Source organism: Gigantopelta aegis, chromosome 6, assembly GCF_016097555.1.
Source record: "Gigantopelta aegis isolate Gae_Host chromosome 6, Gae_host_genome, whole genome shotgun sequence".
NCBI classification, from domain to species: domain Eukaryota; kingdom Metazoa; phylum Mollusca; class Gastropoda; order Neomphalida; family Peltospiridae; genus Gigantopelta; species Gigantopelta aegis.
The window spans coordinates 87,231,809-87,258,257 of NC_054704.1; the positions used below are offsets into that span (position 1 = coordinate 87,231,809).

General features: G+C 35.3%; 1 protein-coding gene across 3 annotated transcripts in view; it reads right to left on the minus strand.

The window, feature by feature from the left end:
• The window catches only part of LOC121376384 (rho GTPase-activating protein 7-like), a 152,342-nt gene that overhangs the window by 118,493 nt on the left and 7,400 nt on the right, over positions 1–26,449 (minus strand). For 2 of the 3 annotated variants that reach the window (XM_041504233.1, XM_041504234.1), the window contains exons 2-3: positions 14,761–14,859; positions 9,672–10,166 (exon numbers count right to left, since the gene is read on the minus strand). In XM_041504233.1, coding sequence (XP_041360167.1) covers positions 9,672–10,166; positions 14,761–14,820 — 555 coding nt within the window. In that variant the 5' untranslated portion in view covers positions 14,821–14,859. Of the gene's footprint in view, positions 1–4,191; positions 4,424–9,671; positions 10,167–14,760; positions 14,860–26,449 lie in introns of those variants that run through there. The other variant, XM_041504235.1, reaches the window with a different exon arrangement.

The following is a 26,449-nucleotide window of genomic DNA, read 5'->3' on the forward strand; positions in this document are numbered from 1 at the left end:
TCAACTTAACAGCTAATTACACTCCGTGTCATACGATCATTTATCTACAGCTAGGTTCAATAGATTATTTTACTTTTAGTGGGTCAAGAAAAGGAAAGAATACAGGCTTCGTAAATTCGGCATTTAATATTTATCAATACTTTTGGACATTTTAAACGTGGTCGATTTTGGTGTCTAATACCATGTGATGTATTATTTTTTAATTTGTGTCAAGAGCAAAGAAAGATAAAGTTTGCTTTTTGATTAATGACACTACTAGAGCACATTGGTTTATTAATCATCGGTTACTGGATGTCAAACATTTGATAATTTTGACACACAATCTAAAGTTAAAGTTTTCTTTTTGTTTAACGACACCACTAGTTTACACTGATTTATTAATCATCAGTTACTAGATGTCAAACATCTGATAATCGTAACATATAGTCTAAGAAGAAACCCACTATATTTTTCCATTATCATAAACAGAACAGTACATACCACAGTCTTTAAAATACCAGTCATGGGGCACTGGTTGGTATGGCAGAAACTCCAATCAGAGAATGGGTCAACCAAGGGTTTTGATCCTTCAACCCAAGCACCTTAGCTGAGCATTTTATCAACTGAGCTAGATCCCATCTCAGTGAGCAAGAAAACCTGCTGCTACCTACCAAACGGCTTCAAGGGATCTGTTATATGCATTCTCCAACAGAACTGTAATACTACGGCCTTTGATATACCAGTCACAAAGAATGGTTGGAATGAGGAAAAACCTACCATTATACATTGTAAGAGTATATAGGTCTATGGAATGAGATTTTTTTACCTAGTGGTCCCTCATGAGTGCAACATGAATTGTCATAGCATGTACGTACGCACGCACGCACGCACGCACACACGCGCGCACTCTCTCTCTCTCTCTCTCTCTCTCTCTCTCTCTCTCTCTCTCTCTCTCTCTCTCTCTCTCTCTCTCTCTCTCTCTCTCTCTCTCTCTCTCTCTCTCTCTCTCTCTCTCTCTCTCTCTCCCCCCCCCATACCTCTCCCTCATACCTCTCCTCCATCTCTCTGTTCCCATCTAGCACTCTCTTTCCATTTTTCTCTCTCTTCCCGTCTCTTTTTTTCTCTCTCTTCCCGTCTCTTTTTTTCTCTCTCTTTTTGCATCTCTCTCTTCCCACCTCTCTCTTCCCATCTCTTTCTTCCCCATCTCTCTCTGTCTTCCCCATCTCTCTCTCTCTCTCTCTCCCCTCTCTTTCTCTCTCCCCACCCCATCTCTCTCCAAATCTCTCTCATTTGAAATAACCATATGTTAGACAATAAATAGCATTAATTAAAAACGTGTTGAAGTTGAAGTGTTGTTGAACAAACATTCCTTTCTGACATAAAAAAATAAGCTTTCACTAATGAAGAACTAAAATTAACCTCCATCTTTCTGGAGGATCTACACGTCTGAGATACAGCACTGTTAGTTATGCATCTGCTACGTGATACACACGATACATCTGCACTAAGTACCATGCCCAGTTGTTCTACCCATGAGATAACTCACAGAAACACTTAATGAAGTTTCTTTACTTCCTTCTGTAAACAGTGGTTTGTGAAGGGGTGGGACGTAGCCCAGTGGTATTTTTTAACAGCACTATAAAGGGACTGTCCTGAGTTTGCTGTCATTGACAGATGTTTTTGACTAATAGAGCCTTTTTAATGATTAAAATTACATATTAAATTTATACATTTTCTAGCGGCGAGATGTAGCCCAGTGGTAAAGCACTTGCTTGATGCGACAAGACGTAGCCCAGTGGTAAAGTGCTCGCTTGATACGTGGTCGGTTTGGGATCGATCCTCATTGGTGGGTCCATTGGGCTATTTCTCGTTCCAGCCAGTGCGCCACAACTGGTATATCAAAGGCCGTGGTATGGTGCATATAAAAGATCCCTTACTACTAATTGAAAAATGTAGTGGGTTTCCTCTCTGAGACTATATGTCATAATGACCAAATGTTTGATATCCAATAGCCGATGATTAATAAATCAATGTGCTCTAGTGGTGTCGTTAAACAAAAAACTTTGGTTTGTGAAGTTTTTAAATGGTTACACCCATCACTGTTCACTGCAACAGAGGTAATGGTATTTTGAAAACTTATTTCATTTATTTGTTTTCAATTTTTGTGAAATATAACCAGTTATGGTCAAAGCATGCTGTTATGGGTGTATACACCGTAGCTATCTGGGTTGTTTGTCCTAAACAGTGGTTTTATTTATGATTAGTTGTTAGTGGTTAGTAATTTACTGTTAATTGATTTTTTTTGTCTTAGGATGTTTACTGAATCCAAAAATAAAATTAGTTTGGGTCAGGTCGGGGGCAAGATATCTATGTATTAATTCATAACAGCTATTTAAAATGATTTTTTTTACATGTTTTAGGCTAAGTTATAACAAGTCAATGAGACCCTGATTCTCTAATGTTTAAATAAAGATGGTTTGTCTGGACGGATGGACAGAAGTACAGAAAGGATTTAAATGAACAATGATGTAGTAGAAAGGATGATAAAATTTACTTTCACATGATACACAAATTAAATCAGCCAATACATGTATGTAAAAAAAAGTATCGCATATATTTAAATACCCAGTCAGATCAACTGATGATCTGGTATTTAACAGCTTGAATACAGCTTTAATATAAAAATCAGATAAATTATCATTGTTTATATATCAATGTGAATGACTCTCAGTCCTGTTTATTATAAACAGTACTCCACACCTACATGTGTACACCACAGTGTGTGACAATTAGTGTGGGTGGAATTACGGCTGGGATGGTGATATCCTGCACTGGTGAGGTTTGTTTATACTCACAGCTGAGAAACACTGCATGCAGGTCTGTCATTAAACTCCAGGTCCAGGGCTTAATATGCCATCATTCGACGAATGTGAATTAATTAACAAATATATTTTCTCATTAAATTCACTGAATTGCTAATATATATTTTTTAGGTCCTACTTAAACTCTGCAGGTCTGTATTCTATAGGTAATTACAGACAGGTGTATGGCATATAAATGGATTGTGGGGTGGGTAAATTTGCCCTAAATTTGTTTTAAAAGTAGGTACCCTAATTCCTGCAAAGTACTAAATGTACTATAAACCAACAGAAAAGTTAGAAAAACCAATCACATGCATAACAGCAATATGATCGATCCCTGTTAGGGGCCCATTGGGCTATTTCTTGTTCCAGCCAGTGCACCATGACTGGTATAACAAAGGCTGTGGTATGTGCTATCCTGTCTGTGGGATAGTGCCTATAAAAGATCCCTTGCTACTAATGGATCTTTAATTTTTTAACAGCACTATAAAGGGACTGTCCTGAGTTTGCTGCCATTGGCAGATGTTTCTGACTAATAGAGACTTTTTAATAATTAAAATTACACATTAAATTTATACATTTTCTAGCAGCGAGACGTAGCCCAGTGGTAAAGTGCTCGCTTGATGCGTGGTTGGTTTGGGATCGATCCCCATCAGTGGGCCCATTGGGCTATTTCTCGCTCCAGCCAGTGCACCACAAATGGTACATCAGAGGCAGTGGTATGTGCTATCCTGTCTATGGGATGGTGCATATAAAAGATCACTTGCTGCTAATCAAAAAGAGTAGCCCATGAAATGGCAACAGCGGGTTTCCTCCCTCAATATCTGTGTGGTCCTTAAACATATGTCTGATGCCATATAAAAACGTAAATAAAATGTGTTGAGTGTGTGGTTAAATTCACCATTTCCTTCCTTTATACATTTTCTTGTTTACAAGACCATGCAGTGTCTGTATATTCAGTGTTTCATGTCATTCAAACTTTTGTAGCTGTTGATACTTGATTTTACCTTTAAATCATTTTGTACATACAAATTTTTTATAAATTAAGAAATAAAATGATTTTTTTAGGCCACTACAAACTTAAGGAGAACCATAACACATAGCAGATACAGATACTGATATTTTTAACAAGAAAATATAATTTTAGTCATTGAGAAAGTTCTGTTAATTGACATCTTAACGATGGTAGCAAATACAAGCTCTTTAACCAGTCTCCAGCAATAAGAAAACCCAGAGAATACATCACATGGATCTGCCCTTCAATTATTATATATATTTTTTTTTTTTGGGGGGGGGGGGGGGGGAACCTGCCATCCAACAAATCCCCAATGTTTTATGTTTATGTACTCACCAGACTGACTGCAGTCATTCTTTGAAGTTTTTATATAATCCGTAACTGGCATAACTGTATCTCCATTTCACATAGCAGGAATTTTGTAGGAAAGTTTTAAAAATCCAAAGTCTCACTCCATGTGTATTATATTATAGAGGTACATGTAACAAGGCAGTATCTACTAACTGTAGATCTTGTATGTACCCACTGACAGAGGTCATGGTCTGTAGCGTAAACACTTATCCATTCAAGTCCACAAATGATGTTGTTTTCTTTCTAAATCATTTTCATCATTAGGATGATCATAACAAAACATTTTTCACTTTCTAAACCAATTACAGACAGATTTTGTTAGACTGGCAACTTGTTGATCAACCAATTACCATGCAGGTGACAACACACAATTCTTAAAAGGTTACAGCTTACGATAACAGTAAGGTTTTAGAGTATAAGTTCCATTTCAGAATCTGTGTTCTCCCACGGAGCAAGTGTCAAATATGAAATCTTTCTTTTTTATATCACAAAGATACAGGTTGTAAACAGGTTTCAACTCAGTTCCTATCCAAACAGTACCAGTATGTGATCACAAAAATTAATTCAATGGTTCATTAATTGTTTATGATCTACAATAAACCATGAGTGTTGTATATGAAACTTTCTTTTACACCTTACAAATTGAAGATTCCAACTCGAATACTATTCAAGCAGTGTCACATATGCTATCACATAATGAATTAAAATTTAGATTAATAGCAGAATGTTTCATATAAACAGTGGATTAACCTCTGTATCTGATCTTCAACAAACCAGATATGGATTAACCTCTGTATCTGATCTTCAACAAACCAGATATGTATTAACCTCTGTATCTGATCTTCAACAAACCAGATATGTATTAACCTCTGTATCTGATCTTCAACAAACCAGATATGTATTAACCTCTGTATCTGAACTTCAACAAACCAGATCCCTATTATCCAAGTCCTGTCCGGCAACAACACACCCCGCCATGTGTAATTGTGTCACATGTTTGCTCAACAGAGTAATGAAATTCTCACCACTTAGCCAGCCTATGAAAACACATTATTCTTTAAATTCTATTCAGCTGAATGCACTGTGGGGATCACAGACACAAAATCCTCTGATCTTCCAATTGAAGAATGCTCCGTCAGGTGGAATACAGGCTGTTACCGCATGCCAAGTCATGCAGATTGGAGATTCAAACAGAAAGAAAACCTGTCGAGCCCTCGTGTTTGATCAACAGCTATTATACAATATCACAACTCCCGCGTTTCTCTGAAGTAATACAGTCACATTCATAACACACATCTTGTATCACCATTTCATCACCACGCGGTCTTCCACTAGTTTTCACATATATAAGTATCTTGTTGATGATGTTTCAGGTTAATAAGAAAATAAAAATCACCTTCGTAAACATGCATTGGCCTGTCTGATAGGACCAGCCCAAACAGTGTCCAAGTTTCATGTTTGTTTAGCCTGATTTGTGTTAGAGACCCAATGCTGTGTTCTGCCATGCAGGCTTCACTGACACCCAACAATGGCTGTAGGTATGGGGAAACCGGCCCCTAGTGTCGTATCTGCCACAGATAATGCATTCCGTGACAAACACCTTCGGCTGCTAGTTAGTGAACACCTGTAATTAGCTTACCTATTGTGGGTGAAATGCGCTCCATTCCAGGTGATAGTAAACAGTTGTAGTGTGAAGGGTTCTTACTACCTGCGGCCTGGCCATGACGTGACAACACAGGTGAAACGATCCCATTCATACACACCTTTCGCCAGTCGGCTACGACAAAACACTTCAATAGAGCTGACACATTCCACAACTCTCCCCTCCGAACTGCGATCCCCTCTCGATTCTACGACCGATTGTTGTGCCAATCTGTACAGTATCAACTATTATATTTCACAGAATGTACACCTCCACTTGACAAAGAAATATTTTATAAGCAAATATTATTGTACAATTACGGAGGGCTGGCCAGGTGGCATGAATAACAAAAAGGAAAAGAGTGATTTGGACAATAGCACCGTTACATGACAAGGAAAATGTGGCATCTGGTTCAGGTGACTGATTCACTTGTACAGAAAGGAATTTCTTAGACAAACAGTTCGGTGATACCCAGAAATGGACACATTTGTAAAAACGCAATGCACTGGCTCAAATATGATGCAGTAAATTAATACACTCAGTCTTAGTTATTAAAAACAAAACTGGGAATGGGTAATTTGTGGCATCCTTCCATCAGAGCTGTTCAAGTATGCCTATCGTGGGCACATCTTTAAATTTTGTCAAAAATTTATTTCAAAATGGGTAAATAGTATTTATATTATTTGTGTTTGAGTACATGTATTTCTGATCTGGTTAGATTAATAAAATTTAATATAATATTCAGTGAATCCCCCTAAACTGGACACTCACAGGACCGAGTAAAAAGTCCAGTTTAAGAGGTATCTGGTATAGAGTTCTGTTCTGTACTGATACTTAACACAGGAATTTAAGTTTTCTGACAAGTCCCCTAGTCCACCACCCCCACCCCCACCCCCCACCCCCCACCCTGGACACGCCTCTAACTGGCTTATCATGATTGTTAAGTGTAAGAGTTAATTTAATGAACATTAATATGTCCAGGCCTCTCCCTAATAATTCCAGATAAGAAATTTCAAATAAAGAGAGCAGTTCCACAGATTTAAAAAAACACACATATAACCACAAAATGTATACCACTGTTAGCTGGATTGTTTTCATTAAGTTTTATTTAGGTTGTATTTTACATGCTGGCTTTATTTTGGTTTGTGGCCAGATACCCGTAACTAACATGTTACTGTTATTACCGTATAAGGTCAACACCCTTAGGCCTTCACTTATAAATATCCTAATAACACAGTACTAAGGCCACTTATGAAAAATGTTTGTTTGACCATTTAGCAATGGGACAGTCTGGACATTTTGTTTGCCATTTACAAAAACTTTGAAGAAAAGTTGAAAAAAAGGAAAGGTGGGGGGGGGGGGGGGTTAATTGCAGCAAACTGACGACAGGCACAGGAATTTATGTAAGGCAGGACTCGTCTAGCAAAGTTTACAGGGGAGTCAAATCATGTTCCTCCAGAAAATACATATTGGAAAAAAAAAAAAAATTATTTGCGTCAGTGGGGGTGGGGATTGATCCTGATACTCTCCACTACACATGCACTTGGGAAGTACAGGCAAACAATTTTGTTTTTCTAGCTTGGCCCGAGTTCTGGAAACAGATCAAAACCTAATCGTTTGTAACAGGAGTTTGCTGGTAAACCAATGTGTATGGCAATGAAGCATGCAACTGACAAAGGTTTGCTGAGTGGTCCGTTGATCCTCAGTTTAATACACATGTCCCGAGTCTGGAAATAATCTATCAGCCTCGGGTGAACCTGCTGTTTAATTGTCCAAGTGTTCATTCCAACCATCATGACCAGGCATACAAAACAACCTAAGAGTCATCACATTTTATCTTAGCATGCTTAATCTATAAAGGATTTTATACTTTACAAAATGGGGCAGCACGTAGCCCAGTGGTAAAGCGCTCACTTGATGCACGGTCAGTTTGGGATTGATCCCCATCGATGGGCCCATTGCGCTATTTCTCATTCCAGCCAGTACACCATGACTGGTATATCAAAGGCCTTGGTATGTGCTATCCTGTCTGGTGCATATAAAAGATCCTTTGCTGATGGAAAAATGTAGCAGGTTACCTCTTTAAGACTGTATGTTAAAATTACCAAATGTTTGACATCCAATAGCCGATGATTAATAAATCAATGTGTTCTAGTGGTGTCATTAAACAAGACAAACTAACTTAATTAAACAAAAAATTTAATTTCAAGTATACAAACTAAGCAATTTTGTTTTATTTTGTGAATTTGTTTAGCTATATAAACATGCATCAGTTATGGTTGTAGTCATGAGACAAGTTTCAAGGACTTAAAATATGGTTTTGTTAAAAAAAAAACCCAGCTAAATTTTGTTGAGCTAAGACAGTTTCAACCAATGTGGCAGCTGTCATTAATTTTTCAAGGTAAATTGCATCTTGTAACCGGCTAATATATTAATTTATACTTGCTACTTCTCTCAAAGTTAGCAGTACTCAAGACCCTGTTAAACTAATTACTTAGAAAGCTTCCATGTAGAATTTTCATGCCCAATGTCATTTTGCATTTAGAGTTACACTAGAAATGATTAAACTTAAGTTGGGTGGTAGACTGGAATTTATTTTAATGTGCATGTGCTATTAAAAATAAATGTTTATTGATGGTGGGGCTTGGAATTTTAAATTGCCTACTTCCTTTCTATATAGAGAATACTACATGAGTGGCAGTTGGATATCATTTTTCTCAAAAATAAATTTAAATATCTTTTCTAATTAAAACCTATTTGACTAATTTGACTACTTGATTAATTTTTGACAAAAACCATGTTGAGTGAATACAAGTTTATAACTTTTACTCACATACATGTATATTCACTTAAATGTTAAATACATTTAAAAAGTGCATATTTGAATTGGTAAGTATTATTTTCATAGTTTTTTTTAAGTTCTTTTATTTAAGGATTGTCTGTTATTTTTTTTACGTTCATCGGGGTATGAACAAAAAAAATCTTCCGCAAACTGTGAATCGGCAAAGCTGTTCTCACATAAGTTTACAGATGATTCATATCCTAATATTTGGTGATTTTTGTTGTTGGTAAAACAATCAAATTTATTATCAAATTAGCAGTCACAATCTCTGAAAATGACCGCGACGTGACGCCATTGTTGTCAAGCAAAAATACTTGCCGAAAACCCAGGTATTTTCCATTGAAAAACAAAAACCTAAAGATGCCATACTGTCAAGTAATTTACTTCCTGTGAATGGTAATATTTCCGGTGAGTACCGTGTGCAAAACGGCAGGAAATATGAATTGGGGAACACACTGTCACTGCATACAGTGTACATTATGTTGACTTGCGTGACGTTGGGCGAGATATCTCGCCTGCAGTAGTCAGAAGGTTAAGGAAATAGCACTTGTTGTTAACTTGTTGAAAATCAGTTTTAGGTTAACTAATATGTCACAGAGCAATCAATTTTGAATTTTTTTTTATTGGATATGGCAGTGGCAACCTGGTCATCATCTAGGAACAGCCAGTCATATGGCATGTACATTCAGAGCAAGCTGTTATAGCACATGCTATAGGCACAGGTGTCAACTTAAACCGGCTCAGGAGCCCGGGACAGGAAAGGGTTTGGGATAGGTGGGAGAAGGAACTGCTTGCACTGGCAAGAGAGCACCAGCAGCCTGACTTAAAGTGTTATCACATGTATGTGTATTATTAGTATGTGATCTTTTCGTCAACAGGTGTGTAACATAACAAAATAACAGACTGTCATACGTTATTTAATTCAAACCCTGCTTTTTATGAGATGTGATTTGGTACAATGCTATCTACAAGAAGAATTACCTTTCTGTCTCCAAATGAAAGTTTGTCTTCATCATCTTGATCATCGCAGCAGTCTGGATCTACACACCAGAGGGAAGGTCTGTCAGGAAGAGTTATCTGCCTTGTCTGCTTCCTCTCCACAGGAGGAACAATGGATTCAGAACTGAAGCCAGTTCTAGAGTCACACACAGATGTGGTATCCTTCCCATGATCGGAAGATGTCTTTCGTGTTAACACATAATCCAAGCTAATACCTTCCCCAGCTTTATAAGAATTGCCATACTTTACATCCTCAGTGCTAGGAACTTCTGAAACAGCTAAACACTTGCATTCAACTTGATGGCACTTGGAAGAGAAGTTCTCCTGAAAATGGTTTCCCTGTTCCTGGTGACCGGTCTGGGAATCTGTGGAGACCGATCCCGCACCATACACGTGTCGAGACTCACTGTTGTCAGGTCTCTCTCCATGCTGCTTCAAGTCATCCTCAACACTTGATATCGTGGTGCAAATCTCATCCTGGGGAAAAAAAGCATGTTACTATACATAAATATATCATCCACCATTTAAGAAAATTTTGTTTCAAGACATCCAGTTTTCAAAATTGTCTAGAACTGAAGTAAATATATTACTAAGGAAGTCAAGTCTGTTCAACAAAAACATTATCCACCATTTAAAGGGTCATTCCTGAGTTTGCTGTATTTTTTAAGATGTTATCGACAAACAGAGACTTTTTAACAATTGTATTTACATATCAAATATATTTTTCTGCATAAAATATTAGTGGCTATATATTAAACGTGTTTCTGATTGTTCTAATATTTGTACTAGGTTAAATTTCATCTTATTTCCTAAAATATAGTTTTTTCGTACGTACGAAATTATTTGAAGATAAAATCCAGTTTGGGCTTCTTACAAATATTAAGACAACCAGAAACACATTGAATATACTGACACTGATATTCTAAACAAGAAAATATATTTAATATGTAAGTTTAATCGTAGAAATATTTTATTAATCGGAAACATCTTACAATGCAGCAAACTCAGGAAAGTCCCTTTAATAAAATTGCATTTTAGGACATCTAGTTTTCAAAATTGTCTAGAATCGAAGTAAACACTAAGGGAGTCAAGCTAGTTGAACAAAACTTTTAATCAAGTAAGTCCTACATAGTCACTTGAAAATAATACACTGCAATATAATTCAGTTGTTGTACAGTGTACATGATATTTGCAATTGTAATAATTGTAACAAATAATTTGATTGGATTGTATGCTTGTTCATTTAAGCAATTGTTTCATTTGATCCAACAATTTGGAACATGACTGTGATGGTTATATAGATTTTACTTCTACTGTCCCGAAATGCACCTTAATAGGGTGGGATGAGCCCTGTGGTAAAGCATATGCTTGATGCACGGTCAGTTTAGGATCGATTCCGTCTTGTGAGCCCATGCATTGGGCTATCTCTCATTCTAGTCAGTACACCATGACTGATATATCAAAGGCTGTTTTATGTGCTATCCTGTCTGTTGGATGGTGCATATAAAAGATCCCTTGCCACTAATAGAAAAATATAGCAGGTTTTCTCTCTAGACTATATGTAAAAATTACCAAATGTCTTGTTTTCAAAAATGTTCGCAGGGCTATATATCTATATATATCCCTGAACCCTAAAAATGTATCTCAGTCAGTCAAGCCAACCCCTAGTGTTTATTACTTTTGCTGTACCTGAAGGCCAATATTTGAATATTTGAAAAGACTCAACCTTGCATGGCTTCGCATACCAGTCTAGACACCCTCCTGCATGGTTTCTGCACACGCGCCTGCTGTATCATATGAGTTTTGCTAATTTATATGACATGAAGTATATGTATTTTGCCATGGGTGAAAAAGATTACAAAAACGTTAACAGTCAAAACAGTCTGATAGCTGTGTGGCCCTTTATCAACTGCACACGTATTATAACACTCAGGTAAGCCTAAACAAAATCATGCATTAAACTGTACTTTATCAACTGCACACGTATTATAACACTCAGGTAAGCCTAAACAAAATCATGCATTAAACTGTACTTTATCAACTGCACACGTATTATAACACTCAGGTAAGCCTAAACAAAATCATGCATTAAACTGTACTTTATCAACTGCACACGTATTATAACACTCAGGTAAGCCTAAACAAAATCATGCATTAAACTGTACTTTATCAACTGCACACGTATTATAACACTCAGGTAAGCCTAAACAAAATCATGCATTAAACTGTACTTTATCAACTGCACACGTATTATAACACTCAGGTAAGCCTAAACAAAATCATGCATTAAACTGTACTTTATCAACTGCACGCGTATTATAACACTCAGGTAAGCCTAAACAAAATCATGCATTAAACTGTACTTTATCAACTGCACGCGTATTATAACACTCAGGTAAGCCTAAACAAAATCATGCATTAAACTGTACTTTATCAACTGCACACGTATTATAACACTCAGGTAAGCCTAAACAAAATCATGCATTAAACTGTACTTTATCAACTGCACGCGTATTATAACACTCAGGTAAGCCTAAACAAAATCATGCATTAAACTGTACTTTATCAACTGCACACGTATTATAACACTCAGGTAAGCCTAAACAAAATCATGCATTAAACTGTACTTTATCAACTGCACGCGTATTATAACACTCAGGTAAGCCTAAACAAAATCATGCATTAAACTGTACTTTGATAACATTCTTCTCCTACACTGAAATTATTAGCTGAACGGCATGAATGCGAAATGACTTAACACTGGTTCAATGTCAATAAGGCACTGTGCACACACCACATCCTATTATACGACTATCGCGCAACCTCTGACACGACAATGCAAACAGTCAAATAGGCTTAGCATTTAAACCACTTTTGAGATAATCACAACAGGCTTTGATGTTTGCATACATGTATGAGATCTTGAATTGTATAGTTGTTATAAAAAGAAACTACATTAGGCCTTGAAATTCAGACAATTCTGTGAATGTTGTTAAATGCTGTTGTAAACTAATTTTACAGCATTGTGTCGGCAATTAAAAAAGGGTACATACTGTGTATGTGTGTATATGTGATCCACTGAAATGAATATATCCTTAAATATGACATTTCATTAAAATATGATATTTTTTCTAATCTGCTAAAAAATGTCCAAATTGAGACATTATTTTATCTCTTCAGTTTATGATGTACAGCTTTAAAATGCCATCGCAAATCAATTTTGTAATAGCTTTAAAATGACACTACTGAATGCCACCACAAATTTCAAGGGCTGCTACAGGATTGAAATGTTTATTAACTTACATAAATATGAAACAAAACTGATAATAATAAACACCTTAAATTATCACAAAATGTAAATATCCTCAAAGTTATAACAATATTGCAACGGAAATTTTAAAATTAAAAAAAACAAAAAAACAAACAAAACAGAACACTTAACACTGAACTACTTTTTTTAAAATTACAATCTTCAAGGTCAATCTACCATTAGCATTTTGCCAGCTTGAAGTGTAACTGTTGAAAGATACTAAGAGCATTTTATCTGAAACTGTGTCTACACTTGCTGATTATGTTTCTTTCTCCACTTGTGATCAGGAGGAACCACAGTTATCTGATACCAGGCACATACACACGGTACCCCACACTGATAAGGCAGCAGTTTTACGGCCTGCTAAAACAAGGAGGAGGATAGAGAAGCCCTACAGTTCACTAGCAGGCTATCATAGTTTTGTCAGGCAATTGTTCTTATATTAGATGTTTTTATTCCATTTTGTATTGACCAAGTGTTGAAATAGATGTAAGCTGTACAATAAATAGTTGCATGTAGTTTAAAATGTGCAGAGTTTTTTTTTACTATATTGCATTTTGGTTGTGTCACTAATAAATTATTTAATGTGGAAAAACCCTTAATATAAATTAGTACACATACAAAAAATGCTATGGGTTTTATTGTGGGTTTTTGTTTGTTTTGTTTGTGGGCTTTTTCCATTCAGTGAACTCAAAGGCTTTATAATAATCTTGGTACAGTCAATATTTCCTTCTGATCAGGTATGACTGAAGGTATATGGTACTGGCATTTTAACAGAGGACAAATAACTGAAAATCTGGGATTGATTCCAACGTTTGTACCTTGACAACTTTGTATTATCTTTATGCATTTAATATACGATTCAAAAGTTGTATACCAATCTTCACACTGAATTTGTACGTCTACAAGACTTGGTACACTAACATCATATGCATTTATACTAAGGGTCATAAATCAAAAGCTTGGTACTAAATTTCACATTAAAATATGTATGATTATAAAAGCTTGGTATAACAAGCAATTACACTAAGAGGAAGGATTTGGTATAAATTTTCACATTAAATGTGTCTGCACTATTTAAAAGCTTGATATTAATCTTCCACGAGACTGAATTAGGCAAAAGTCAAATGATTCAAAAGCCTCATATTAATCTTCAACCAAAGGATTATGATCCAACAGATTGGTACTAATATTCAACCAAAGTATTGTGATTCAAATTTTTAGTACTAATAATCTTCAACCAAAGGATTATTATCCAGAGTTTGGTATACTAATATCTCTTCTTTGTTTTAAAGGATTATGATGCAAAAGATTGGTACTATAATCTTCAACCTAAGTATTATGATTCGAAAGCTTGGTCTAATAATCTTCAACCAAATGATTATGATTCAAACGTTTGATACCAACAATTTTCAAATCATTTGGTACTAACAATCTTCAACCAAAGGATTATGATTCTATGATTCTAATCTGTAAGCAAGGGATTATTTGTTTTATAAACTGTGTACTCTTCAAGTGACAGAATATTAGTGAATAATTATCACTGGCGGGGTGGGGGTGGGGGGTCGGGGGGCGGCAAGTGCCCTCACTTTTCAGATATTTTGCTTTATAATAGTGTAAAAGTGTATAAATATAAAAGTGTGCCCCCCTCCCACTTTTTGGAACCTTCCTAGGCCACTGAATACGCATGCAGGATGGTGTTTTATAAACTGTGTACTAATCTTCAAACCAAGGATGATGTTTTATAAACTGTGTACTGACCTTCACACTGAGGATGTATTTTTCCAACGCCTTGTACTGGTCCTCCACCTCACAGGTCATATTCCCTGAGACTCAGTCTGCAACTACATGGTGCCCTTTCTGTGGAAAGATGAAATAAAATAATTATATACACTGTATTTAAAATTCAATATCTGATTAGCAAATTATGGGAAGCTAATCCAACAGATTTTGTTTTGTCTGAGTTTTTGAAAGGGGCACAATCCTGTTTCTTTAATTTACTATGAAAAATGGCAACTGTTCCATCTTCCCCACATTCACCCCCAACCTCGATGAACACTTCATTGAGTTATTCCATATTGATTTAAATACAGGGGAAATGGATGGAATTATTTCTTGAAAAGAAAAAAAACATCATTCATAGTCCATGTTATCAGCAAAACACCATATTCAAGGCTGAAAACAGTACCGGTAATGTTTTATGCCAGCAATGTGACAAATACAATATCCTCTAACAACATAAAACCGTTATACAAACAGTAAAGAACAGTAAAGAGCAGTAAATGACTAAACCATTTTGTCTGTTGATGTCAGGATTCCTAAATAGATGATTCACGGTAAGATCACAGATAAACAGAATACGTTGTGGCCACTCAATGTCCAGTGGATAATTGATATAATGCCTATGTGTATGTCTACCTATATATACAGGTTCAGAAGCATCACATTTAATATTAATAACATGTGCATAAATAAATCCGTTGGAATGCTTATAAGCCAACTGGAAAGGCCAAAAGTTTCAAATTACTAGAAAAATATTAAAAATTGAACAAATCAATTAGTTTCCTATGGATGGATAGAGTTTCCTTAATGAGCAGTCATTATAGTATCTATATTCATTGCTATCATAAATGAGAAAATGTTAACAATTAACAACACACATTGTAAACTCATCTTTGTACCATGTACAGTGCGTTTGTAAACAGAGTTTAAAGTTTGTTTTGTTTAACGACACCACTAGAGCACACTGATTTATTAATCATTGGCTATTGATGTCAAACATTTGGTAATTTTGACATATAGTCTTAGAGAGGAAACTTGCTACATGTTTTCCATTAGTAGCAAGGGATCTTTTATATACACCATCCCACAGACAAAATAGTACATATCACGACCTTTGATACACCAGTCGTGGTGCACTGGCCGGAACAAGAAATAGCCCAATGAGCCCACCGACAGGGATCGATCCCAGACTGACTGTGTATCAAGTGACTGCTTTACCACTGGGCTAAGTCTCGCCCCTACTGACTGATAGTTACATATATACTGTATTTGTAGAGGTCTGTTAAATACTTATTTCTAGTTATGTGTTGTAACATACATGTCATACTGACTGATAGTTACATATATACTGTATTTGTAGAGGTCTGTTAAATACTTATTTCTAGTTATGTGTTGTAACATACATGTCATACTGACTGATAGTTACATATATACTGTATTTGTAGAGGTCTGTTAAATACTTATTTCTAGTTATGTGTTGTAACATACATGTCATACTGACTGATAGTTACATATATACTGTATTTGTAGAGGTCTGTTAAATACTTATTTCTAGTTATGTGTTGTAACATACATGTCATACTGACTGATAGTTACATATATACTGTATTTGTAGAGGTCTGTTAAATACTTATTTCTAGTTATGTGTTGTAACATACATGTCATACTGACTGATAGTTACATATATACTGTATTTGTAGAGGTCTGTTAAATACTTATTTCTAGTTATGTGTTGTAACATACATGTCATACTGACTGATAGTTACATATATACTGTATTTGTAGAGGTCTGTTAAATACTTATTTCTAGTTATGTGTTGTAACATACATGTCATACTGACTGATAGTTACATATATACTGTATTTGTAGAGGTCTGTTAAATACTTATTTCTAGTTATGTGTTGTAACATACATGTCATACTGACTGATAGTTACATATATACTGTATTTGTATAGGTCTGTTAAATACTTATTTCTAGTTATGTGTTGTAACATACATGTCATACTGACTGATAGTTACATATATACTGTATTTGTAGAGGTCTGTTAAATACTTATTTCTAGTTATGTGTTGTAACATACATGTCATACTGACTGATAGTTACATATATACTGTATTTGTAGAGGTCTGTTAAATACTTATTTCTAGTTATGTGTTGTAACATACATGTCATACTGACTGATTACTCATATACAGTTACAAGTTGTATGTCATACTGTCAGATAGTTACATGATGTATACCACATTAACTGGTGATGTATACGGTCATAATGACTGTTAGACTGCCAACACATAAGATCGGCACCATGAAAACAAATCCAGTATCCAATCACTGTGAACCCATCGTCAATCACTCAGAAGATTTTATTTAAGGAAAGTTTAATGAATTGAACAACAGCAATAACAACTTGTAAGACTGTTGAAACGATTTACGAGGAAACCACCATGGCGATTCAACGGAATCCAGTGAAAAACAACACACCTCAGGTTACCCTGACACATCTTGATAGATTTCTGAGAAAGTTTTTTTTAAACAAAAAAAACTTTCTTCTATTTTCTATTATAAGCTGCTCTGAGCCACGTGAATGGTATTACATATGGTTTTGGAATTCCGTGCAGAGGAAATGACAGACACGTAAGGAGTGTACGAGAGTGTACAAAGATCCCTCCCCCAGTGAGCAAGTGGTTACCTCATCAGTAATACAGGAAGCTGAAAGAGCAACATTAAAACACACCAGAATGGAATTCTCTCGATCTGCAACCACTTAAAGCAAATGTGTCATCCATTTTTGGCGCCAAATTTTATGCTCTTTTTTTTTTTTCCTTTCTCCCCTGTGTATTTGAAATCAGATGTATATCAGTTCATTCATTACTTGATTTTATATACATACATGTATATTATATCTATTGTGTATTGATAAGTAAAATAAGAAATGTTTAGTTAATACGTAAGTGATGTATCATAGGGTATATATGAAAAAAATTATATAAACTGTTTGAACATGGATTAGCAATGGTACTTAAAATATTTGGTCCCAAGAAAATCAGGTAAATTAGAAATTTTTGTTTTCTTACTGTAACACAACAATCATGTAATTTTATTATTTAAAAGTTTGTTTTGTTTAACTACACCACTAGAGCACCATCAGCTATTGGATGTCAAACATTTGGTAATTCTGACTCAGTCTTTTCATTACATGCATTTTCCAGCACACAAAAGCACATACCACTGCAAATTGATATACCAGTCATGAAGAACTGGTTGGAATGGGAAAAATACAATGAATCTGCTGAGTTTTGATTCTAATAACATTCTACTGACTTGAGCTAAATCCGGCCCTTCCACAGTATATATTACATTTTAAAAAATAATTATATTATACAATAATCATCTTATATAGGACTTGAATTCAGTGATAACTGTATATATATATATATATAAAAATTAAAATCCATAAATGTGTTTTCTTGCCAAGACTATTCAAAACTGATTAATATTTCTCAAAAGATGTTATTTAAATACATGTATAACATACTTGATTTCTAGCTGTGGCCACCAACTTACTGCTTCAAGACATATAAAATCTGTTGTATTAATAATACTGTTAAAATGTTTAGATGTTTTCGATAAACTTGTTAATCGGTTTTCTACAATGCATGCAGTTATCTCGACCAGATTATAAACAAACTGAGGAATATCAGCACACACAACCCACCTGTGTTTGATCAAAAATAACAGATTGGCTTCATTCACAATCACCTGCAGACTGACCAAGTCCCGTACACCTCTATACCATCATAAACACACACATGTTGTTGTCTGCTAGTGAAGTCTGGCACTAAAACGTATCCTTTGAACTGTTCCTACCAATGTTATACGATACATTCTTCAAACTTCACACTTACATCTATTAGTTAGGGTAAGGCCTCAGATTTGAAGACAGCTAATGAAGTTAAAACACCTCGGAAGTCAGAAATAACCCTACCTGTTGCTACAACTGCCCAATTATTCACTGCAGCGTTGGAGCCTACAATTCTCCTACGATTCGCGCCAAAACTGACAGGAGCATAACATTTACAGAGTTACCAGCTATTAGGAAATGGTGCAAGCAGTGGTAGCGTTAAATTTCCAAACAAGAAACAATCTGTCAAGCTTTCCCAAGACCCAGGGAGCCAGAGTATGTTTTTCTCACCAAAGCCTTCCCAGGAATCATGTGTATTTACTTCCCTGTTACTCGTAAAAAAAACACTGTTATGATGGCACTGCCGGCACTGCTGTCCGCACCATGGTAAACTAATACCACCACTTTCCATCAGATGGAGTCAATTTAAAACCACTTGCTCCCTGTAATGAGTAAATAAAATAAGCCAATGAAAACAGCACATTCAAGGTTATACAACTCATTAATTTTAGGTTTTATAGAAGAAGTTTAATATTGGGGTAATTTTTGTTATTGTTCATATCATACAATTGTATTGATAGTTTGACCTTGAATAACCTCAAGCAAAAAAAAAAAAAATTTCATTAATCAAAATTTATGTCTTGATATAATTATTCTACTTTCCACAAAAATAAAATTTGTAAATGCATTTATCATTTTAAATAATAAAATTAATTTAAAATAATTTTTATACATGTATTTACTTCAATTCATTTTATTATTAGGTTTTTTTAAATTCCATCTGTAAGTTAATATAAGTATTAATAGCTTTAATATAGTTAAACGAATAAAAAAAACTTGAGTGCTGTTAACTGAAACAATCATACACACAAAAAATATAAAAACATTTCTTGAGATGTTAGTTATTTCTGGCAGCACCACAATACACACATCATTACTGCGAAGTGGTCTGTTTTCCATATGATAGTTACCATAGCACAACTTGAAACTGATGAATATTTGCTAAGCACTTATTGATTTAGATGTTCTGCATGCACAAATATATCAAATATACTTATACAGTAGATTCTGTGATACAGTGCAAGTCAGTTAATGTGTGTATGAAAACTTTTTGAAACAAGTTTCAGTTAGTGATAATGGGATGGGCTGGAGGGACTAGGGAATTTAAAGTTAACAAGCAATAGTTAAATCTCAAATTGCAAATAATTGTTTTTAAATTTTAATATTAATAATGACAATAGCTTGAAGGTCCTATGTCAAAGTTTAAACTACAATATTTCATTATTTTCACATTTATTTGTAATAAATAACTACAAATTAATCGATCCCATGCTTAGTCTTTCCAGAATTAATCAAGAATAATATATTTAAAAGTCTTGTACTGGACGACAAGAGGGTTAGTAGCTAAATATAGAATGGTCACCATCTTTTTTTTTTTGTCAGTTGTCTGCAATTATGGAAGAAACTTAGTGTGTTGATTGTAACACATAAAACAGCGACGTCATTAGTTAAGGTGTGTGACACACTCAATATTCCCCCCCCTAAAATACATCTTTATCTACTAGTAAATGGAATTATTTTGGTTTTTATAAGTTGTAATTTATTATAGCTGAAGGTATAAACTTTGTTTCAAAGCAAAAGTCAATACATATTTTGGTCAGAAACCATCATTATTGCAATTTTAAATCCAATTTTTTAAAAGTTTGTCTTTTATATAATCAGACTTGCTAAATAGTAAAAAAATCAACAGGTTTGATATTCAATAGCCAGTGATTAATAAATGAATAATGCTTTAGTGATGTCATAAAAAAATTTATTTCTCTTTCAACAGGTTTCCAGTCTATGTGTTTGTACCAGAAATTGGTTGAAATATAGTTACAGTTTTCTCTCTGATCAACAGATATTTTATTGGGTAGAGCAGGTTGCTGCAGCTGTTAACTTGATTCTGTCTTATAAAGATAATGTCGCATTTAATTTAGATAACTGAAAGTTTTTACCATTGAACAAAAAGCAAACTAGTCATCATAAGGAATTCTGTTTTTATTACACATGATATATAAAGGTTTATCGGTAACCTCACAGAGATTTATAAAAGGAAAAAAAAAACAGGCTTCCAGTTAGATTTATTAAGATTCAAGCACCCTTTCCTGGACACACAGTTATAAGGGTTGTCTTTTAAAAAAATTGGGGTCTGCCCTTTTGGGATTAACTAACAAGTTTTAATGCCTACTACAAGAGCAGTTAATGTAGTGGTTTTGTCAATGAGTTGTTAAAAACTAACTCTAGACAGAAGCCAGTACTGGGATTTTTGTAAAAAAATTTGTTGTAGGTATTGTCTGTTGTTCAATGCCTAGCATTCTATAAAATGAGCGCTCGCTCGATGTGCGGTCGGTCTGGGATTGATCCCTGTCGATAGGCTCAGTGGGCTATTTTTCGTTCCAGCCAGTGCACCACGATTGGTATATCAAAGGCCGTGGTATGTACTACCTGTCTGTGGGATGGTGCATATAAAAGATCCCTTGCTGCTAATCAAAAAGAATAGCCCATTGCCGACAGCGGGTTTTCTCTCTCAATATCTGTGTGGTCCTTAACCATATGTCCGTACATAAAATGTGTTGAGTGTCATAAAATGCTAATAAATATATAAATTTTCTGTATATGTTTTTAAAACCTGATGGCTTAATTTTCCCACTATATATAACCACATAGCCATAGTCTCTACCTTTCTTTTTATCTATAACAGACTATAACAGTTGTCCATTACCATTTACATCTCTGACATATAAAAAAAAGAAGAAGAAGAAAATATATCATGTGCAACATTAAATCCTTCCGTACACGTTAAACTTGTAACATCCGACACCGACAGTGAAACTTCTGAACAGCCAGACAGGTGTATTGATAAAAACCCTGCACACACCCACATTGTCTCCAATCACTAATTGTCAGCAGTAATTACTTAGTGACACTGACATTTCGGGCTTAATTATTTGCCGAAACATGCGGACACCCTGAATACACTGTCGGAAATGACAAGCATTCATCACACAATGAATGGTAAGCGGCCTGGACCAGATTTTCTTTACAATGGGTTTTGTTAATACACCGACACAGAACGTAACCGTGGGATAGTCTATGTGTATAAGTGTTTTCCTCACAATTATAAAGTTTACAAGGATGGTAAAAACCCAAATGTGCAAATTAGTACCCAAAGCACATTATGAGCATGAAATACATTAAAAGAATTCAGTGGTATTAAATATCTCGCCTACCATATACTGATTCGGTGAATGAGGAAATAAATTGTGATGTAAATTCACAATTAATCTTGTGAAATTGTTTTTTATAACAATAAAAATAACAATAACATTTTTGAAAATTAAAACACAATATTTTAACATACATTGAGACACACAGTTTCATTGAATTAGATCTTATAGTTTCTTTGAGAAATGGGGCTAAACACTACCACAGTCATTGGAAAATTAAACCTATATATTTTGTCAAAATTTTACTAATGTAGCATGGGGGAGGTGGGGGGTGGCATAAATATAAATTATGATTAATATAAATTATGAGTAAATTATAATTAAATTATGATTAATACTGATGACATGCTACAGTACCACTGGAGTTAGGGTAAATGTTTCTGGAAGGTGCCATCTAGGTAGTTTGACTATACTGGTAAATGTTTTATCAACGTTACAAAACTAAGATCAAGTAAAAGTTTTGCTAAGGTGGGAAATGGGGGGTGGCATGACCCTTTGAGCCCCAGTGTCGGTTGTATTATTGAAATACTTCACAAATCTCTGGAAATGAACAACATTAATGGCATTCTTGTGTCTTCCTGTTTCCCTAGAATAATCACATTTACACTATGAAAAAACAAACTCCAGGCAAGTCAGAAAACAACCAGAGGAGATTCTGCTGCCACTAAACAGAACTAACATGCAGCTGTTAAAAACACTTCCGCCAAAAATAAACCAAAACAAACGCTAATTCTTGTAACTTTTGGCCGAAGGACAAGGCAGTTTTTAAAGTTCTTATACCCTCATGTTTATGTTTTTTCAACTATGTTTTCTAACAGACGGGCTATGTGTGAATGACAGCAATCATGTGTCATAATAATAAATAATAACATCCTTTGATGTGTAATTATGTGTTTTATAAACAAGAAAAGAAAAATAGAGAAAGTAATGCCTGTAAAGTCTAATGGATTAAAATTGTAAGAAGTTTCAGTGTAAACTGCCAAAAGTTGTTCTAACTCTGGCCAATGATGACAACCTATGGGTTGTTTTTTAACTTTCACTTTCCTGGAGGATGTGTGATGATGAAAAGGAAACTTGAAATATATCCAAAACCAGAAACCAGCTTAATTAGATTCATCATGACTGAAGAAAGATGATTTTTGTTTCAATCTTATAACATGTAAGAAATGTATCAAATCCAAATTCACTTTCTGAACATAATAAAGTGTGGTTCAAGTATTAATACATCTGCATTTACATTTTTTAAACTCCAAAGCTTAAGAAAATAGGACAGGAATAGTTTACCAAGAAGTATGGTTACACTTAATTCCAACAAAATAAACATTCTTTAATTAATTGCCAAAAACTTGCATATGAGATGGGGGTTGGGATGAGGGTCAACTGCTCCCCCACCTAAGAGTGTTGAAGCAAATCTTCATATTCAGGCAAATACGATGGGAGAGATCCAAGCAACATGTGCTGGCTTAAAGGTTTTCACTATTTCCATCATTCTACTTGTAATAATATTGTAATTCATGTGAAAATATGGAACCTCCATAGCTATTTGGTAAGGAACACAAATATGAATAAACATTGTTATCTGGATTCAGGCATTTTCTTTTACTTTGAGCAAGAAATCAGCCCCCCCCCCCCCCCCCCACACACACAAAATGGGAGACTGTCATACCTATGCCAATAACACAATCTATGCCAATAACGCAATCATTATCAAAACACATGTTCATTGTACAGTAATCAGGATTCCCCATTTGTTCACAGGCAGTGCCATCAACTTTCCTCAAAGGGTCACTATCATTATTTATGTGGTGTGACCAGCGTGGATGACCACCCAGTGACCTGACCAGACTGACAGTCCTAACACATGGCTTAGAACTGAGGAAATTATCTACTGACAAACACAGGTTATCTAACAGTGTGGAGAAATGACAAACATTGCTTGCACCCATGGGAATCTCACTTGATAAAATTTGAAATTAAGATGACAACTCCCAAGACTAGCTCTGCCACTCGCCAAATTTACCAATTGTGAATTTTAAACATAATGAATGATTTTAATTTTAATTCGATTGATTTATTCTTGGAAAATAATGGTTGGTTTCTGTATTTTTTAAAAATTTAATAGATAATTTGGTGAAATGTTCTGCACATCCAGAGACAGACCTGAACTCCTTATATTGATGACCATTCATTTCAACTTATTTCCATGCTTATATCCAATTAAGGTTCAAGCACGCTGTCCTGGACACACACCTTAGCTATAGTGCTATAGTTTTGGTAACAGCAGGTCATTCTCTAGACCAAATGCAAGGGTGGATGAACAAAATATTTTTCAGGGGGACCAACGGAAAAAGGGTATCACAATGGGACAAAAAAAATAATTATATACTAAATAACCATAGTTTATAAAATGTGTTGAGGTGTCATTAAACAAATATTTGTTTCCTTTTACAGTGGGTCAGAGGAATGATAGATATGATGTGTCTCTAGGCCTGACAATAAGACAACAACTATATGTACTTAATATCTTATCTTAATACGCAGAATAAGTCATGCATGAACAGGCAGTTTGATACTGTATAGTTATACCATAAAACATGGTTTTAATTATAAAAGTCATATGAAACAAACTATATAGTATGTCATGCATGTACTGAAAGCCTAACACCATATATTTGTACTGGAAACATTTTAAAAAAATCATAAATGTCAAGAAAAACAAGCCATCTTCCACCATTAAAAATGAGAACTGATCGATGAACCCATTTTATTGGAGGGAAAAACCAACAAACAAAATGATAGCTGGAGGCCATGTTGTTTTTGTGACTGTAAACACATCTACATATGTTATAGTTCGATAGCATCAGTTCAAAACAACCAGTGTTACAAAATCTGTAGGTAGATCTTTAGAGGGTGAGGCAAGAAAGTGAGAAAAATAACACAGAAGCATGGACATGAACAGATGCCACACAGATTTTCACCTGGTTCGAGTTCAGCCATATAGATCAAAGTTTGTTTTGTTTAACAACATCACTAGAGCATTTTGATTTATTAAATCACTGGCTGTTGGATGTCAAACATTTTTACATATAGTCTTAGAGAGTAAACCCCCTAAATATTTTTCTATTAGTAGCAAGGGATCGCTTAAATCCACCATCCTGCAAACAGGATAGCACATACCATGGTCTTTGATATGCCAGTCATGGTGCACTGGCTGGAACAAGAAATAGCCCAATGGGGTCCAATCTCAGACAGACTGTGCATCAGGTGAACCACACACCCATACAGTTGTTGTCTTCCACTAAACTCAGATCTGGTACATATTGTATATGATTACACTGTGTACTTGATTACAAAGGCCAGCAGCATCAGATTCTGAAGATGCATCTGTTTGATAAATCCTACCTTGTACATGTAACCGGCCTTGGTGATGTAAAGAAAGAAAGAAATGTTTTATTTAACGATGCACTCAACACATTTTATTTATGGTTATATGGCATCAGACATACATGTATGGTTAAGGACCACACAGAGTTTGAGAGGAAACCTGTTGTCGCCACTACATGGGCTACTCTTTGTGATTAGCAGCAAGGGATCTTTTATTTGCGCTTCCCACAGGCAGGATAGCACAAACCATGGCCTTTGTTGAACCAGTTATGGATCACTGGTCGGTGCAAGTGGTTTACACCTACCCATTGAGCCTTGCGGAGCACTCACTCAGGGTTTGGAGTCGGTATCTGCATTGAAAATCCCATGCCTCGACTGGGACCCGAACCCAGTACCTACCAGCCTTTAGACCAATGGCCTAACCACGACGCCACTGAGGCCGGTCCTTGGTGATGTGGTTAAGCCATCATCCTGAACAAGTTTTAACGACTCAATAGGTAGGTGTATAAGACCACTACACCATGGCTCAACACATAACTCTAAAAAAAATAGACAAATATGTGACTGTGTGTCGGGTCTTTACACAAGCAGAATGCTGGTTGTACTCTTAAATAATGGTGACATCTTTAAAAATCTTTGTGAATGTTAGTGGTGCATATGCTGTGAATAAAATCTTCTCTTCTTTGAAACTGGTCTTTACTCTTTGAATGTCAAGAAGTTTCTGACAAGGAGAACACAGAAACAATGAAACTGGGCTTGCCAGAACTTAGTTATCAGTGAGCACAACTCAAGCCCGAAAACCAGAGAAAGCCAGAAAACAACAAACGCCTGCACAAGTATACCCTAACAGAATAAAACTTATGTGAACAGTGTTTTAAAATAGTAAGTGTGTACTAAATGTAGTTTAAAACACCCGGTTACATGGGACAAGAAAGAAAACCTGCTGCTATGACATGGGCTATTCCAACCAAACAAGCAGCTAATATATTTTATATGTAGTCTCCCTTAGACAGAACAGTACATATACCATGGTCTTTGATGTTCCAGTTATGGAACACTGGCATGGAAAAGAACCACACCCTACATGGAGGGTGATCAGTCCTTCAAACCA